This window comes from Sporothrix schenckii (assembly GCF_000961545.1).
Source record: "Sporothrix schenckii 1099-18 chromosome Unknown Cont49, whole genome shotgun sequence".
In the NCBI taxonomy this organism is placed as follows: domain Eukaryota; kingdom Fungi; phylum Ascomycota; class Sordariomycetes; order Ophiostomatales; family Ophiostomataceae; genus Sporothrix; species Sporothrix schenckii.
In genome coordinates, this window is record NW_015971150.1 from 2885223 (window position 1) to 2901930 (window position 16708).

General features: G+C 55.9%; 6 protein-coding genes and 1 non-coding gene across 7 annotated transcripts; 4 read left to right on the forward strand and 3 right to left on the reverse strand.

Annotated features, from left to right (window-relative positions):
• Positions 1 to 299: 299 nt before the first annotated feature.
• Positions 300 to 2108, forward strand: SPSK_05131 (CCR4-NOT transcription complex subunit 7/8; the record flags this gene model as incomplete). Its single annotated transcript, XM_016731881.1, has 2 exons — positions 300 to 866; positions 930 to 2108. 2 exons carry the CDS (start codon positions 300 to 302, stop codon positions 2106 to 2108), a joined length of 1746 nt encoding a protein of 581 aa, XP_016583451.1.
• A 15-nt stretch (positions 2109 to 2123) lies between these two features.
• SPSK_05722 (uncharacterized protein) lies at positions 2124 to 2429 on the forward strand (the record flags this gene model as incomplete). Its single annotated transcript, XM_016732460.1, has 1 exon — positions 2124 to 2429. The coding sequence occupies one exon, from the start codon at positions 2124 to 2126 to the stop codon at positions 2427 to 2429; it is 306 nt and encodes a 101-aa protein (XP_016583452.1).
• Positions 2430 to 3396: 967 nt separating this feature from the next.
• SPSK_05238 (protein fyv10) lies at positions 3397 to 4918 on the reverse strand (the record flags this gene model as incomplete). Its single annotated transcript, XM_016731988.1, has 2 exons — positions 3397 to 4782; positions 4868 to 4918. The coding sequence occupies 2 exons, from the start codon at positions 4916 to 4918 to the stop codon at positions 3397 to 3399; spliced, it is 1437 nt and encodes a 478-aa protein (XP_016583453.1).
• An 813-nt stretch (positions 4919 to 5731) lies between these two features.
• Positions 5732 to 5803, reverse strand: SPSK_11302. Its single transcript has one exon. It is a non-coding gene; the product is annotated as a tRNA-Arg (tRNA).
• Positions 5804 to 7418: 1615 nt separating this feature from the next.
• Positions 7419 to 8416, forward strand: SPSK_05430 (bHLH factor, other; the record flags this gene model as incomplete). The annotated part of the gene is made up of 2 exons (XM_016732177.1): positions 7419 to 8007; positions 8100 to 8416. The coding sequence occupies 2 exons, from the start codon at positions 7419 to 7421 to the stop codon at positions 8414 to 8416; spliced, it is 906 nt and encodes a 301-aa protein (XP_016583454.1).
• Positions 8417 to 10716: 2300 nt separating this feature from the next.
• On the forward strand, positions 10717 to 12318 carry SPSK_05199 (4-aminobutyrate aminotransferase; the record flags this gene model as incomplete). Its single annotated transcript, XM_016731949.1, has 1 exon — positions 10717 to 12318. The coding sequence occupies one exon, from the start codon at positions 10717 to 10719 to the stop codon at positions 12316 to 12318; it is 1602 nt and encodes a 533-aa protein (XP_016583455.1).
• Positions 12319 to 13131: 813 nt separating this feature from the next.
• SPSK_04901 (histone-lysine N-methyltransferase SETD2) lies at positions 13132 to 16261 on the reverse strand (the record flags this gene model as incomplete). Its single annotated transcript, XM_016731661.1, has 3 exons — positions 13132 to 13995; positions 14078 to 15735; positions 15799 to 16261. The coding sequence occupies 3 exons, from the start codon at positions 16259 to 16261 to the stop codon at positions 13132 to 13134; spliced, it is 2985 nt and encodes a 994-aa protein (XP_016583456.1).
• Positions 16262 to 16708: the final 447 nt, after the last annotated feature.

Genomic DNA, 16708 nt, shown 5'->3' on the forward strand with positions numbered 1-16708 from the left:
TAATGTGTGCTTGCGCGTATAGCATCGTTTAACCCGCCCTTGTTGATCGAAACGTCGAGGCACGCGACGAACAGTCTCCTCCCCCTCGATAACGACCGCAAATTCATAGAGATCATCTATATTTAAGAACTAGGAACGAAAGGGTTGTTATCGACGAAGCTCGCTACGAACGCGACAGGCGACACGCGACGCCATCACCGAATTGGACCTCTGGCCTTGACACGCACAAGAGGGACTCCTAAAGCCACTTGGAGGTCGGGATTGAGACTGCGAGATTGCGAGAGCGAGAGCGAGAGAGTATGCCTCCACCGGTGTCTCGGTTCCAGAGTGGACCGAACACCATCTACCACCAACAGTACAATGCCCACCCACAAGCCGGTCACCCTGGCGCGCAACACCTGTCCCTCGGCCAGCAGTCCTACCTGAACCCGGCAGCAGCGGCGGCCGCGGCGGCACAGCTGAATCCTTTTGGAGCCAATGGCGGACTGAATCTGGCAGCTGCATCCATGAACCCAGGTGCTGGCGGCTTTGGCGTGGGCGACAATTCCGGCCTGGCCAGCCAGGCGGCGCGGATGGGCTTTGCACACGGCGCGCAGCTGCAGCAACAGCAAGCACAACAGCAGGCGCAGCAGCAGTCGCAGCAATCACACCAGCAGCAGCTGCACCACCAGCAGGTGCAAGCACACGCGCAGCAACAACACCACAACCACCACAACCACCACCACCAGCTGCACGCCGCGTTGGGTGAGCCGCACCAGGGGCGGATGCCCGCCAAGGGCCGGATACGAGAGGTTTGGAAGCACAACCTGGCGGAAGAAATGGCAGCGATTCGTGACCTGGTGGACAAGTACCCGTATATTGCCATGGTAGGCTCCCTCTCACGTCCCATCATACACATACTCGACTTTTCCCCCCCTAACACCCTCTAGGATACAGAATTCCCCGGCGTTGTTGCACGGCCTATGGGCAGCTTCCGCGGCAAGAGCGACTACCACTACCAATGCCTACGGACAAATGTCGACTTGCTCCGCGTTATCCAGATCGGCATCACTCTGTTCAACGAGGACGGCGAAACGCCCCCTGCACGGCCTGTATCCACCGACTCTGGTGAGCTTGGCGGGCCTGTGGGCGGCCGCCGTGGCCACCAGGGCGGCTCGCTGCCGTATTCGTGGCAGTTCAACTTCAAGTTCTCGCTCAAGGACGACATGTACAACCAGACATCCATCGACTCGCTCGTGCAGGCCGGCATCGACTTCAACATCATGGACCGTGACGGTATCGACCCCGTCGACTTCGCGGCCCTGCTGATTCCGTCGGGCCTGGTTTGCTTCGACGAGGTGCACTGGATCTCCTTCCATGGCGGCTACGACTTTGGCTACCTGACCAAGCTTCTCTTCTGCAAGCCGCTGCCTAGTGACGAGATCGAGTTTGACCAGATCATGAAGCTGTACTTCCCATCGACTTTTGACGTCAAGCACCTGATGAAGCACGCCATCCGCATGCACAACACCGGCCAGCTGACACCTGGCGACCCGTCGTCGATTGAGGTTCTGCAAAAGTTTGAGCACAAGTCTGGCCTCGAGAACATTGCCGAGGCTCTCAAGGTGAAGCGGGTGGGTGCCGCCCACCAGGCCGGCTCCGACAGCCTTCTGACCGGCCGCGTCTTTTTCCAGATGCGCGAAAAAATCTTCCACGGCGAGATCCCCTCGGAGCAGGTCGGCAAGGTGTGGGGCCTCATGGTGCCTGACATTCCGCCTGTGCCGGGCGTGGGCCACCTCGGCGGCTTCACCAACCGGTACGGCGGCATGTTGATGGGGGCTACCGGCGGCGGTGCCGGTGCTAATGTCAGCGGTCTCGGCGGTGGCGACGGCGCAAGCGGTGTCGAGACTACCCCCGGCAGTAGCAATGGCGTAAACGGAGCCAGCAGCGGCGCAAACGGCACGACGACCAACGGCGGTACCCCGAGCACACCGCACACGTCAACTGCCGGCCTTGTTAACACGCCTGCGGCGGGCAGCCACAACACCAATAGTATGGGGATGGGCCCGATGACACCTGGCGGTGGCGGTGGTGTGTTTGGCAGCTTCGCCTACCCGAACCGGAGCTAGGATCCCAGCATCATAATGTCGTCACATGCGCCGGTTTCGCAATGGCCGATGCCTGTCTCCCCAATGGCTTTCGATTTCCCGCCCCGGCGATCAGTGTCTATGCAAGAGTGGGGACAGACCTGTTCACAAGGAGGGTATGCACAAGGAGGGCAGACACGAGGAAGCGGCCTTGGCGTTCATGATGGTATCTGTACAGGAGAACATCCCATGGCACTGCCGCTCCCTGGAGAGCTGCAGGCCCAGCAAGAGCTACTCCTGATGGGACAGGCACCATCCGTGGGAAACGAATTTCACGGACGACGCCGCTCGATGGGTAGCTAGCTGAGCCAACGTATGTATGGCTCCTTGAACATGCATCCTAACTGATAGCCGTATGCCGTGTTCTCTTTGCTCCAATCCCAACGGACCCTCCTACACTTCTTCGTTTGCATTCCCACCTGGCTTTTCCGCCTTGCCCATCCTCCGTCCCTTCATCTTCCCCGACATGTATAATCCTTTCCCTCTTTCTTACCTTTTCTCTTTTCTCTTTATCTCTTTTTCGTGACCTTTTTCTGGGTTGTTTTGGACTGGTTGTGCGTGTGTGCGTTTTTTTTTCTTTTCGCGCGAGCAGTCTTTTCAAAGGATTGTTCCTTTTTTTCCCCCTGTTGTGTTTTGGTCCGTCTTATTCTAGGGAGGAATAAAAAAGATTTAAAGGAAACATCACGGATGGTCCTGGAAGGGTAGGGATGGTGTTGTCGTTCATAACTCGGCTGCATATCTCCTTCGGCCATTGTATCTAGGTAGTCTTTTTTTTGTGCGTGGTGTACTTTTCATTTTGTCTTCTTTGCATGTATTTTTTAGGTCTTCGTTGGTGTACAGGAATCTCATTGTTCCGTGTTTACTATTTGATATGGATTCATTTTATTTGTCATTTACGGCCTCTTTACATCAGGTGAACCACGGACGCTGCGTAGCATTTGTGAAATAAATCGATATTGATACTGGTCGCCAGCCACAGTGCCTGACGAGAGTCATATGCAGTCGTTGGCGCCTTGGCTCTTGCTTTCCTATACGCTCCAGGCAGAGGATATACAAAACTCAATGAAACTTATGAAAATAAACCAGGCGAACACAAACAACAAATACAAAGTCCCCGAAGTGCGCCGCCCCATGCGGAGAAAAAGGTACGAAACAAACCAAAAAAAAAGCAGAAAAGTAACCCTACGACTCCTAGAAATGGAAAACTCCCACGACCTTAAAACTGAAAACGAATCCAGAAATGCAGAACCAGTGACCAGAATCTGAACAACTATGTGATAAAAACCTTCTTGGCATCGTTGATATGGAAAATCTCGTTTGTGCGGAGGTCCCGTATCCGGTCGGATGGTAGTCCCGTTTTTCTGGCATACTCAAGCAGCCGTTCCATGCCATAGGCGTGGCCGTTTGGCAGAAGCTTCAGGTCGTGCTCAACGTGGCTCTTGCTATGGTGAGCATACGGCACGTGGCGTGCCAGCTCGTTGAGCTCAATCGAGCAAATGGGACAAATAGACGTGCCCATTTGCTGGCCGTCTCGGATGCCCCGAGCAAACGGTGACCGCTTTGGCTTACTGTTGCTGCTGTTGGCGTTGCCGTTGGAGTTGCTGTGGTCCTCAGCCGCCGCATTTGACGCTGTCTGGCCGGTGGCCGTGTCGCTGACATGGCCGTTGCCATTCAGCTGACCGATCCCGTTATTGTGAGAACCGACTGCTATGCCGGTGATGGTTGGAATGGGCGCCGGCTCGGGCGCAGGGGCCGGGTGACACGCCGGCGTCTTAAGCGCCGAGAGGCCTGACGAGAGCGCCAGGTGCAGCAGTGGCACGGATGGCAGTGACAGGAGCTGGTTGTGCGTGCTAGTGAAGAGATCTGCCAACATCGCCCAGCGCTCGTCGTTCCAGAGCTCTGAATACTCCTCAGGCGCCTCGCCAGCCGGGTAGCACATCAGAACAGCTGCCTGTTGGCACTCTTCCGGGTAAATGTTGTGGAACGGCGTCATGTAGCGGCGGGCGTGGGTGACGGCGTCGGCCAGGCGGCCCAGGTCCGGGTTGCGCACCATTTCAATAAACTGTTGGTAGCGCAGCATGAATTCGAGCTTGCTCTCCATCTTGCGTAGCTCCTTCTTGTTGTCGGTACACCAGGAAAGCGCCTCGGTGACGCTGTGGTCGTGCAGCAGCCGCTGCCGAATCTGGGACATGTAGGCAAAGGTGTCAATATCGACCAGGTCACGCAGAGCACCAGAGGCATCGTCGTCGACCAGAGCGGCCGCACTTGCGTTGTAGCCATGGCGCAGCAGGTAGTCGACTAGCAAACGGTCGAGACGGCGGCGGCTCCATGTCTCGTAGGCAACGTCGTCGAGAGAGTGCATGCTAGCAAGCTCGGCGAGATGGGCGGTGCGGGCGTCGACATGGCGGTATATTTTGGTCTCCTCGTCAGCGCAGGCCTCGAGCTTACGTTTCATGCCGCGCATGCGGGCGACCATGCCGTCGATGCTCTTGAGGACGTCGTCGGTCGACGTGGCCGAGCCAGCATTCTTAAGACCGTTGGTTGCAGCCTCTTTGAGGGCGTTCTTGACCGATGTGCTCTCCTTTTCGACGATAAAATGGGCCGAGCGGAAGTTCTTGCGGAGGAGCTCGTACGGCAACCGAAGGAGTGGCTGGTCCTAGAGGCGGAGGAGGTTGAACAAGGTCAGCTTCGCAGTCTTGACGGACTAAGAAGAAGAAGGGAAGAGAAGGAAGAACACTCACAAGAAGGAGATGGTTGGCCTTGTCGATCCGGGCGGCGTCGTGGTTAGCCATTGTGTCGCTGCTGTCTTGATCACTGGCTCGATCTCGGCCAACTGTGCAACTGTGCAGCCGCTTGCTTGGACGGGCGAGATTTGGAGCAGTCCCCAGGTGCGGTGGTACGCTCGCCAACGAAAGGAACCAGATCAATCAAGCCAAATCGTCCGAATGTCGCCCAGTTAGATACAGTTAACGAAGTAGAGTCGACGCGTGAGTGACGTCTAAAAATGGCGGCTCGCTCGGCTTTGCTGCACGGTCCAGTGATGACCTCAGTCTCAGTGCTGGGCCGCAATAACTGTAGGGGGCGGCTGAGCTGCAGCCGGAGGCGGTAGCTGCATGCGAAGGCGAGGCTGGGAAGACGACGAGTTGTATATATTAATTCGGGGCGCTCTGGCAATATTTGTTTTGGAAAATTACCGGGCCGCCTATTGTCGTTACTTGACGTCCTTCGTTCCTTCGTGCCTTCGTGCCTTCCTGATGGCGGGCAGAGGCAGGAGGTGAGAGGTGATTATGACGGAAGAGCACCTTCTCCGGTTCCGCTATAGGTTGTGTTTCATAGGCGATAATAGTGTTCGAAGAAGGTGTCAGCGGGCCGCCACTGGTCCAAGCTTTCAGCGGTACAACATTACCGCTTTCCCACCGAATCAAAATTCTACAGCGCACTCTCATTCCAGTTACAGTGGCAGAGTGGGCTCTGTGACCAGCCGCAGTGGCCTTTATGCCCCAAAACTGGTTGACTCTCAACGTCACGACCACAGTCACTCAAATTGTTGATGAGGAATGCAAAAAGGTATGTTCTCTCCAGAAATGGAGAGCAAAAGGAAATCCCGATCCAGGCAGGGATCGAACCTGCAATCTCTTGGTTCGTAGCCAAGCGCCTTGCCATTTGGCCACTGGACCTGTTTTCTGATGGGACGCCAGCAAGAAGCAGCCTCTTTGAATTCTCGACCAGAGGGAGGGGCAATCCCCGGCTCGTGTGAGACAGGCAGACCAATCAGATCGTAGTCATGGCAAGACCCACATTTGAGCTTGCCATTGGTCCCATGTTCGTACGAGAGAAGGCGCGATTGGCTCACATGGCACAGTTCGTGCAGCGACTGTGCTCTTTGCCTATCTTGCTGGACCTCTTTTACTTACTCCGTACCGCGCCTTCCGTTCATGACATGGCAACTGACACACTGCGCACGACTCACGTGTTTTTCTGTCTCTTCCTTCCGTCACGTTCTTTTATGCGCTGGCACAGAGCTGTGTCGATTAATCGTAGTTTTTGCAACGGTCTGCTGCTTCGTAGCTGCGGCTTTGCTCTGCCTGACGAGTCAGGTGCAGCAACATACGTATCGAGCGTGCACACCCTCTGTCTCTCTCTCGGGATCATTGGTATATTAGAGCAGGATTCTCCTAGTTATCGGAAGGGTTCGTTATCCAAAGGATTCGTGTTCGTGTCTTCTGTCTTGTTCGTTCCTACCTGTCCAGGCCTTTCGTCGACAGACAGACTCGCAGGCAGGCACGACTGAACGCCCCCACTTTTCTTACCTTTCCGTGCTCGCCCCGTACGAAGTACTCGCCCCGTGACTGGCCACTCACAGCAGCGAAGAGTGGATCCGCAGCCCCGCCTTTTCTCGCCCTTTGCCTCTGTGCAGTCCAGCGTTCCCTTATATCTCGCGAAACCCCGTGCTCTCCATCCACGTGAGTCTTCTTTGCTTCTCCCTCCTCCTCCTCTTCCCACCCAAACTCGTGAAGCATCACCTGACATTGCTTTTCTGCAGCCAAAAAGCGTGACCTTCTCCATCATCGGTCAACACGACAATCGCAGTTTGGCGATAACGCCCAGAGGTATGTTTCTTTTCAGTGTTTAATCATGCCCCCTTTGCCTCTCTGCCTCGTCCGCTGCCTTTCCACGCCGCGCCAACGGCAACGAGAAAGGGTCAATTCCCAACGCGTTCATCACGTTCGACGCCTTGGACTGTCTTCCCATGAAAACACCAAAGCCCACATTTAAAAGCGCGTCGACAGGTCCCTGGGGGCCTTCTTTGCCGTGTCGCCGTTGCATTGTTTCGCTTTTTAACCTCTTTCCTTTGTCGCGCTGTGTGCTTTTCTCTCTCGGTCGTGGATTTGTCTTTTTATCGTGATGTTTTCTGTTTTGGTGGAAAAAGCAAGAGCGACAGGCGACAGGCAACATGCCTGGGGAGAATGCGCGAGGGTACTGTTAAGATGACCAATATGTGCGACATTTCAACTGTCACTACGCGTCACAACAACATTTGCTCCGCACCTGTCACAGTGCCTCTCGCGCGACCATTTTGCAAGCGCAAAATGTGTGAGACGGACGGAAATTTAAAAATAATAATAATAATAGGCACGAAGCGCTTGTCAAGTGACGACGGAACAAGCGCCAAAGTGCTGCAAAGCGGGTATCGACGAGAAGCACTCTAACACTCCTGGCTTCTGGCTTCTGCTCATGATTGACTCTAACATTGGCCAGTAGCATCTCATTACCATCCACACGATAAACGCAATGACTGAAACGGCAGTCGAACCGTCGCCGCCAGGCAGCCCTTCCAAGCGTAAGCGCGGAGCCGAGTCGAGCTCGCCAGACGCACGTCGGTCAAAGCGCGGCGCGGCTGCACAGACCGTGCCTACCGCTTTCATGGAGGCTGCGGCCCAGCCGGACCAGGCAGGTGGCGCTGAGGCCACGACCGACTTCAGTGGTGTCCCTGCTGCGGACGCCGCCACCACCGCTGCGGACGGCGCTGCGGGCACTGAGGCTGCTGCTGGAACCGAATCGGACGCGGCCAACCAGCAGCGCACCAACGCGGCCAACGCGGCCAGCGCGGCCACGGCCGCCGCCGTGCTCGACTCCATGTTCCCGCAGCTTAACGTGCCCGTCTCCACAGAAGAGACGTTTGCCAACCAACATGTCGAGGGCGAGCACCACGGCGACGCGTCGGCCTACAGTGCGGGCGATGTGACGCAGGGCGATCTGTCTCTGGACGTGGCGGGCGGCTCCAACGGCGTCGGGAAGCGGCCCATGTCTGGCATTCAGTCCAAGCCCGCCGTGGGCTCTGAGGAATGGCACAAAATGCGGAAAGACAACCACAAAGAGGGTACGTGTCACACATGCCCACATTCCCACATATCCATATACCCACATGATCCATTCCCTCTTGCACAGGTTCATGCTGACCCATATCTCCAGTTGAGCGTCGTCGGCGAGAGACGATCAACGAGGGCATCAACGAGCTGGCCAAGATTGTTCCGGGCTGCGAGAAGAACAAGGGGTCCATCCTGCAACGCGCCGTTGTGTTTATCACGCAGCTGAAGGAGAACGAAACACAGAACATTGAGAAGTGGACGCTCGAGAAGCTGCTCACAGAACAAGCCATTGCCGAGCTGTCCGCCTCCAACGATAAGCTCAAGGCCGAGCTCGAGCGCCTCTACAGCGAGCTCGAGACCCTGCGCAACGAGAGAGGCAATGCCACGGCCGGCGAGGAGAAGGCAGAGGCGACGAGCTAGTATTCCCTTCGCGATCCTTGCTAGCCTCGCGGTTTCTTGTTCTTTTATTGTCGTTCCGGTTTCTGTTTTTCCGCGTTTGTCACCACCTCGTCTTTCTGTCGCTTCTTTCACCTCATTTACTTCTTCATGTATTTCTCTCCTTGTTCGTCGCTCCTCTCTTTATGTGCTAGGGGAGTCCTGCTGCTCCGAGGTTTTTTATGCTGTCGGAAATCCTTTTTTGCGTTGTCTTATTTTTCTTTCCCTTTTACATTGGCTTTTTTTTTGGCGCCCGTCCCCTGCGAACACGTCATACATCAGGCAGACGCAGGGACAGCTCCAAACAGGGTACGCACACGAGTCTCCTCAAATTTACCCCCGGGCGTCGCATGACAGGCTTTGCCAGCATACATCAAAAAGGAGGGCACAGGTTATGATCCCCCACGGCGTTTTCAGTCTTGCTTGTCCGATACATTGACACGACGGGAAAGCATTGTACGTTCTCGATGGATGTCAGAATGCATCGGACAGGGGCAAAGCTAGTGATGTGAGGGTGGGAGTTTCGCGTTTCGATGGCTCGGACGCCATGTCCATCTTGGTATTCTATTGTCTTTCTTCGGTATTATAGTCGATTCCTGTTTTTTCTTTCATTAGTTATCGCGTACCCCAGCGTCTGGTCTCCGGGTTTGCTTCTGGCCCTAATACGACATTGAAATCCTCTCTACCTCGTTGCACTTCTGGCCATGTTCCATATTCATGCTACTGTTATATAGAAACAGTCTGTAATATGAATGAGGTAGAACACGATCCAGGACGACTATGGGCACGGCGGCTTGTTTCGCATGACTTTCTCTGTTCGTTTACCTGTTTCAATTCCCTCACGTCCGATATGGAGCCCTCATTGTCGCGTGCACCTACCCAAATATGCTTAGCATCGTCTGGTGCCGCCCTGCTACAGGCCGCTTTCGAGATAGTGAATGCGGTGCTACTGTGGCGTGTGGGGATGACAACGGACACAAACAGCCACCCAGAAAACGATGGCATAGATCATGTAGCCGCAAAGGTATAAAGGAACGACAAATGCCGGTCAAGGGAAAGGCAAGAGTCCTGGCCCGAAAGCGGAGCCGGCGGGCAAGATGCAAAATGGGTAGGAGGCCCTGGTCTCGCGCTGGTCATCTCCAGATAACAGAGAAGGAGCAAGTCCGTCGTAGCAACTTCCACATGGTCAAAACCTCATGCGCTCTTCGGGGTCCCTTGGCGCAATTGGGGCATTATTGGCCGGCCACCTAGACGGCATATCAAGCGGCTGCCGTTGCCTTTTCTGATCTGGAGGTGTTGATGGCACAGTCTGCTGCCAAAGGTATCCTTCCTAATCAGGCAAGTCCAGGCGGAGCCCAGCACTTTTGGCACTTCGTTGCCCCCCATCGATAGCTCTTTCTTCCTCAACCTCCACTAGTACCCCACCTCGTCATCTTTTTGGCTCGCGTTGCCATCGCCGCTGTCGCTCTTGCCTTGCTTCTCTCTGTACTTCGTGCCATTTTATGGTAATTTTTGTTACTATTCTTTCGGCATGGCGCCTCCCTTCCCCAACTAACGGGCGTGCCACATGCACTAGGGGCTATCGGTTCCAACCCCAGTTCGGTCCCTGAGCTGCGCCTGCCTTACCTATGCCGTCAGTAACCCGCCGATGATAAGGCAAGACCCAGCTGGACCTGGTCGCTGGAGCTTCACTCTAGCGCAGCTTCTCGTGCGCTTTTTCTCCTGTGCCATTCCCTGTAGACAGCTCCATCCACAGAGTAGGACCAATACCAGACGATCGTCTCGTCACACTGCAGCCCACGTTGGATGCGCACCTCTCCAAGTTCTCCACTTGAGATTCCGGCAGAGGCGCGCCTTCCCCATCCATCGACGCTCTTTGTCAATGTACGGCAACTGCTCTATTTCTTCCCCTCCTGCCCTCCGCTCCCTTCGCTCCCTCCATATTTAGTTTCAATCTCTCTCTTTTTTTCCGTTTTGGAAACTGCTTTCCCGGATCTTCCTTCCCTTCTTTCTTTTTCGTCTTTGTCTCGTGGAGCGGCCAATTGGCTCAAGGACAACCCACAGTTTTACCTCTCACAACGTTCTCGCAGTGACGCCGACCTCCCATCCCACCTTGTTTTGCTCGCTTCGAATAGCTCGATTGAGCAACCCAACCCTCTTCTTTGCGTCTTTCTCTCTCTTCGTCCTTCTGTCCCACGCCTTGGTTTTCGTCCTCGTCACCCTTGACGCCTCCTCTTCAGCTCCTTCCTTGTGATCCTCTGCTCCTTCCCGTTTCTACATAAACAATGGTTGCTGTCACCGCTCTCCGGGGCGGCAGCCGCCACCTGGCTCGCTCTTTCCTCACGCCAACTGCCTCCTTTTCGTCCTCCGCCTCCTCTTATTCTTCTTCTGCGTCTTCTCTTCTCCGTCACTCGGCACGTCGCCTCCCTGCTTCATCCGTCTTCCGCACCATGGGCTCTGCTCCTTACTCCTCCGCGGCCAACCAGCTGTCGACCCTGCTGGCAGACGAGCCCAGCGGTCCCTCGATTCAGGTGGCCATCCCGGGCCCCAAGGCCAAGGCGGTGGCCGACGACCTCAATGCTGTTTTCGACACTCGCGCCTTGAACATGGTCGCCGACTACCGCAAGTCGCACGGCAACTACATCGTCGACCCTGATGGCAATGTGCTGCTGGACGTGTACGCCCAGATTGCCTCCATCCCGGTCGGCTACAACAACCCGGCTCTGCTGGCTGCTGCTCAGTCGGAGGAGATGGCCCAGGCCCTGATCAACCGCCCGGCTCTGGGCAACTTCCCTTCGGTCGACTGGGCCGACATTCTGCGCTCTGGCATCCTCAAAGTGGCCCCGCCCGGCTTGGACCAGGTGTTCACCGCACTCGCGGGTTCCGACGCCAACGAGACGGCCTACAAGGCCGCGTTCATGTGGCGCCGCCAGAAGGAGCGCGGTGGTCCCAGCGTCGAGTTCACTGAGGAAGAGATGAACAGCGCCATGGTCAACCACGGCCCCGGCGCGCCCGACCTGTCCATCTTGTCCTTCAAGTCGGCCTTCCACGGTCGGTTGTTCGGCTCGCTGTCGACCACCCGCTCCAAGCCGATCCACAAACTAGACATCCCTGCCTTTGACTGGCCCCGCGCTACCTTCCCCGAGATCAAGTACCCGCTTGAGGAGCACGCCGAGGAGAACGCCAAGGCCGAGGCCGCTGCCCTGGCCGAGGTCGAAGATCTGATCCTCAACTTCCACTCCCCGCCCGCCGCCGTCGTTGTCGAGCCGATTCAGTCCGAGGGCGGTGACAACCACGCATCGCCGGCCTTCTTCCGCGGCCTGCGCGAGGTGACCCGCAAGCACGGTGTGCTCATGATTGTCGACGAGGTGCAGACCGGTGTGGGCGCGACGGGCAAGTTCTGGGCCCATGAGCATTGGAACCTGCCCCACCCGCCCGACATGGTGACCTTCTCCAAAAAGGCCCAGACCGCCGGCTACTACTTTGGCAACCCCGAGCTGCGCCCCAACAAGCCGTACCGCCAGTTCAACACATGGATGGGCGACCCGGCCCGCGCCCTGCTCTTCCGCGCCATCATTGACTACATCCAGAAGAACGACCTTGTCGCCCAGACCGCTCGCGTCGGCGACTACCTGTTTGGCAAGCTCGAGAAGCTGGCCGCCCAGTACCCCGACCAGTTCGCCAACCTGCGCGGCAAGGGCCAGGGCACTTTTATTGCGTTTGACAACCCGAAGCGTGATGCGTTCCTGGCCAAGGCCAAGACCTTTGGCGTCAACATTGGCGGCTCTGGTGCCAACGCCGTGCGTTTGCGGCCAATGCTAATCTTCCAGGAGAAACACGCCGATATCCTGATCGATGCCCTCGAGAAGATCGTCAAGTCGCTGTAATGGAGCCGTGTCGCAAGTCGATGCAAGAACAAAATAAACAAAGGAAATGAAACAAACGACAGAAAATACGTGGTCACCGAGGTAGAACCATATCACGGGAAACGAAACAAAGAGTGGGCAGGACAAGTGGGATGATGTTTTACGGTTTTCATCATTAGTTGTTTTATCGTTGCAGTGCTTTCTGCCTCATAATAATTCAAGTCGATCGAAATTGTCACATGAATTACTCCATACTCTTGAAGGTGTATTTTATGAATTGCGCTGTGGTTTATTTTAATTTTGCTCTATTTTTTACTTAATAAAAAAATAAAGGTGCTCAAATCTTAACTGATCAGCCGACCGGTCTCGTTAGTAAGTGAGCTCATGCATTGTTGCCAATGCTGATATTCGAAAAATAAAAAAAAATCATACATGAATAGAGTACCCAGTATATGGAAGAGGTAGATATAATAAATAGAAATAACGCCAAAGGAGACGCAGGAAACCCAGAAGACATGCACAGTCACCCCGATGATACAAAACTGTTGAAACAGGGGAATTAAAAGAGAACATTGACCGCGAATACAGCTTTTTACTCCACCTAGAAACCATCCCACCTTTTTGAAAATGTTGAAAAAAGAAGCGTGGACAACGATACGAGAAGGAGAACGTATTAACCAAAGGAAAGAAAAGAGAGAATAAAAGTACTAAAACAATAAAACCCAGGCAAATAATGACATAAATACGATGAATTAGGGCCGAAAAGCCAAGGGGTGAAATATATGCTCGTCATCCCCGTTTTGTTGCTGCAGCACATGAACAGTTTCGCGGCTTTTACTGTCCGCCTGCGCCACTCACGGCAACCGGTGATACTTGTCCGGCAGGGCCGTTTTGTTTTGTCTGCTCTTCAAAGTCGCGCATGGCGTCCTCGTTCTCACGCCGCAGTGCCTCTTCTTCCTCTTCCCGCTGCCGCCGAGCTGCTGCAAGTTGCCCGTCATCCTCTTCGGCGGGTGGAGGTGGCGGCGGTGGCGGCGTGGGTGGTGTCAGGGTACCAGCGTTGGCCTCTTCGTCTTTGAGCCTCTTGATGGACGGCGTCTCGGATGGCGTGCCGTTGGGTGATGCTCCAATAGGAGCACCGTTTTCTCGTCTAGTGCCTGTATCACCAACAAAGCCGCTGTCGGCCCGTTTGCGTTTCCGGTCGGATGTCTCGGGAGAAAGCGTCGTCGTCGCATCATCTGTGGCTGGCTTGGCCCCGTCATCGTCGCTCAGCACCATATCGTCGAGAGCGGCGAGATCCTCGTCCTTGTTCTGGTTCTCGCTGCCAGCTGCCGCGGCAGAGGATGAGTCTGTCACAGCCGTCATCTCCGTGTTTTTGCTGCCCGTGGCTGCATCGCCAGACGCAGAAAACACAGCGGCCGCCGCTTGCTTTCCGCCGCCATCGTCTTGGCGGTCGGCCTTACCAGCCTTTTTCTTTTCGTGCTCCTCGTACTTTTTGACGGCCCGCTCAAAGTAATCGTGAACGTGCACCTTCATTTTTTTGGCCAGTGCCAGCGAAATGGTGTTGGGGTCATCCACACGATTGTTCTTGTAGTCCGAGGCAACAATCTTTTTGCTGATATCTTTGCCAAGCCTTTTGATCTCTTCTCTGGGTAGTCGGTTGCGGTACCGATCGGTGACAGATTTGATATGGGGATGAAGCTATGCAGACAAAATTAGCTCTGCACGACAATTCGTGTAGCAAAGAAATAAGAAATATGGCAAGGGGTAGCTGGGCGCATACAGTATTTTCGTAGATTTTCTGCTGCTTTTCAATGGGCAGTGACCGCCACCGTTCGCTTTTCGGCTCCTGGACGGGTGTTTTGGCCGCTTGCGGGGTGTGAGTGATGGATGGCCGTGGCGCTTGCTTTGTAAGGCGGTCGATAATATCCTGCACAGCGTCTATCTCCTGCTGAGCTTTAGTCAGGCCCTTTACAATTTCAGTAGGCGCCGTGGGCCGCTTCCATGTAGTTGCACCGCTCTTGTTGTAGTAGTACACGTTGCCCTTGGGGTCTGTCGCACTAAACCAGCCAGTCGGCAGGTTCTGTGTGGCAGTCTGGTTGTTGTTTATCGGCTTCCGCTGGTTCCGTGGCGTCCCGTTGTTGCTATGGCTGTTGCCGTTGATGAAAAAGTTGCTGTTCCGCTGCGGGATGTTGCTCCGTGGGCCCTTGGGGATGTTCATGCCGTGCAGTGGGGAGATGGGCCGCGGGCGGGGGGTGTTTGTGTCGTCTGCGCTTTCGTTGTTCTGCACATCACGGCCACGGCGGTCTTCGAACGCACTGACCGGCGCATTCGGGTCGAACTTCTTGCGCGGGATGCGGTAGGCAGTCTGCAGCTTGTCCCACTCCTCCAGGAGGCGCTTCGACTCGGCAGCCACGTCTTCATGATCCGACGTCGACAGGTCCCTGATGGCCAGCTCGATGTTGGAGTCGGAGATCTTGTTCTTGGTCAAGCGTGGGAACATGTACAGGATGTCGAGTACCTGCAGGACGACATTATTGTCGTCCTTGAACAGAGTCAGGATCGAACAGAGGATCTGGTAGCCGTGCATGCGGACCACACGGTGGAGGACACGCTCGTCGTCGCGAGCAGCCTGGATGCGCGCCAGAAGCTTGACAGCAATCCACTTCTCCTTGCACTGCATGAGCGCAGCCATGACTTTGGTGACGCCGTCCTCCGCCAGACCCGACTGCTGCAGGCTGCTGACGTACTCCTCGTCGTCCTCGTTGGGCTTCTTGCGTCGCTGCTTCTTGGCCACGGTCGTGTCCCAGCTATCCGGGTCGTCGATGCCGAGGGCCTCGATGGTCGCCAAGGAGAGCTTGGTCGCCCGCTCGGTCTGGGTCTTGCCGCCGATGAAGCCGGTACAGTTGGGCTCGCCACAGTAACATGGCTGGGGGTCGGCGCCGTAGCGGTCGACGTTGTAGTCGAACACGAGCTCCTCGCCCGCCCGGATCGATCGGCCAGCAAAAATGCCCATGCGCAGCTTGTTGCCGACCACCCACTTATCAACGTAGCAGTTGGGGTTGCACGAGTGGTTGCAGAAGCGACCCAGGTTGCCTTTGCGCGTGGCATCGACAAACTCGCTCTTTGTGAGGGACATAAAGTAAAAGTGCTTGATGCCTTCCTCGTCATATTGAATCATTCGCCGGCGAAAGGTGGGCTCGTTGATGACTTCGCCGATATACTCGAAGATGAACTCGTTTTGGTGCAGGTCCGCGTCGGTGCGGAGGCCAAAGCCCTTCTTTTCGGTCTTGATGACAGACACGCTTGCATATTGCCTCTGCTGGAATCTCTGGTTTTGGCAGTGGTCGCCGCAGTTGCAGCCACCTTCTACACACTCCATCTTGGTCGCGCGGTTGATGCAGTCGCTGTCCTCGCCGCAGGACATGTTGCGCCCATCGTCTACAAAAATCACGTTAGCAGCCAATCAACGGACAATAACTGGCTGTCGGAGAAGACACGTACGCAGTTCCTCGGCACAGTCGCAGTCAAAAGCATCGTTGTCTGAGGAGCCCATGTTCTTTGAGCCGTACAGGCAGTCCTCAATGACTTGAAACTTGCTGGTGGCCTCGGCTGTGGCGTCGGGAAGCTGGTCGAAGAGCAGCCGGTTCGGCCTTGAAGACGGCGTCGCAGACCGTGACGCCTTGGCCGACGACTTTCGGTTTGGCCGGGATGCGGCGGCGCTCGTGTCTGGAGTTGAGACGTCGCTAGGTGATGGCTTTACATCGTCGTCGGGCGACCGGCTGCGCGAGACCGATTCTCCTTTTGATCCGTTGGGCGTGGCGGATCCCTGGAAAGGGCTGGCCTCGCTCTTCACGGCCACTCGTACGCCATTCTGGGCTCGCGTGCCATTCGTCCTTGCGCCGGTGGTCGTCATGTTCGCAGCAGGTCCGCGTGAGGCGTGTGGTATCCGCACATCGTCGTCCATCTGCTTCGTTTGTGGTATCGGTGGCACCGCCGTCGCAGTCGCCAATGTCGGTGTTTGTCTTCAGGAGCCCGCCTCCGTGCGGTGTAGATTTGGGGCTACACTTCGATCTCAGACTGCTCTCACGCGCAACGCGGTTCTTTGTAGGTCGAAGCGACAGGCTAAGCCGACAGTGATGTCAGGGGTTCTTGTTACAGAACGGCGGCCTAGCATGGGATCAAGGACCGCCCGCTTGTCGAATGGCCCCGATTTGTCTTCGTCCAACGCCGTGCCAAGTGGCAATGGAGGCCAGACGGGCAACGGTTGGCGGGTTGGCCTCGAGGGTCGAGTTTCCTACTCGTGTCGTGTGGTGCCGTCGAGCGCGGTGGCGATTTGGACAAATGGCAGCGAAGCCGTGACAGAGGCCAGAGATGGTCGGTGGTCGGCAACGCAAAGGAAAAGACGACAAGT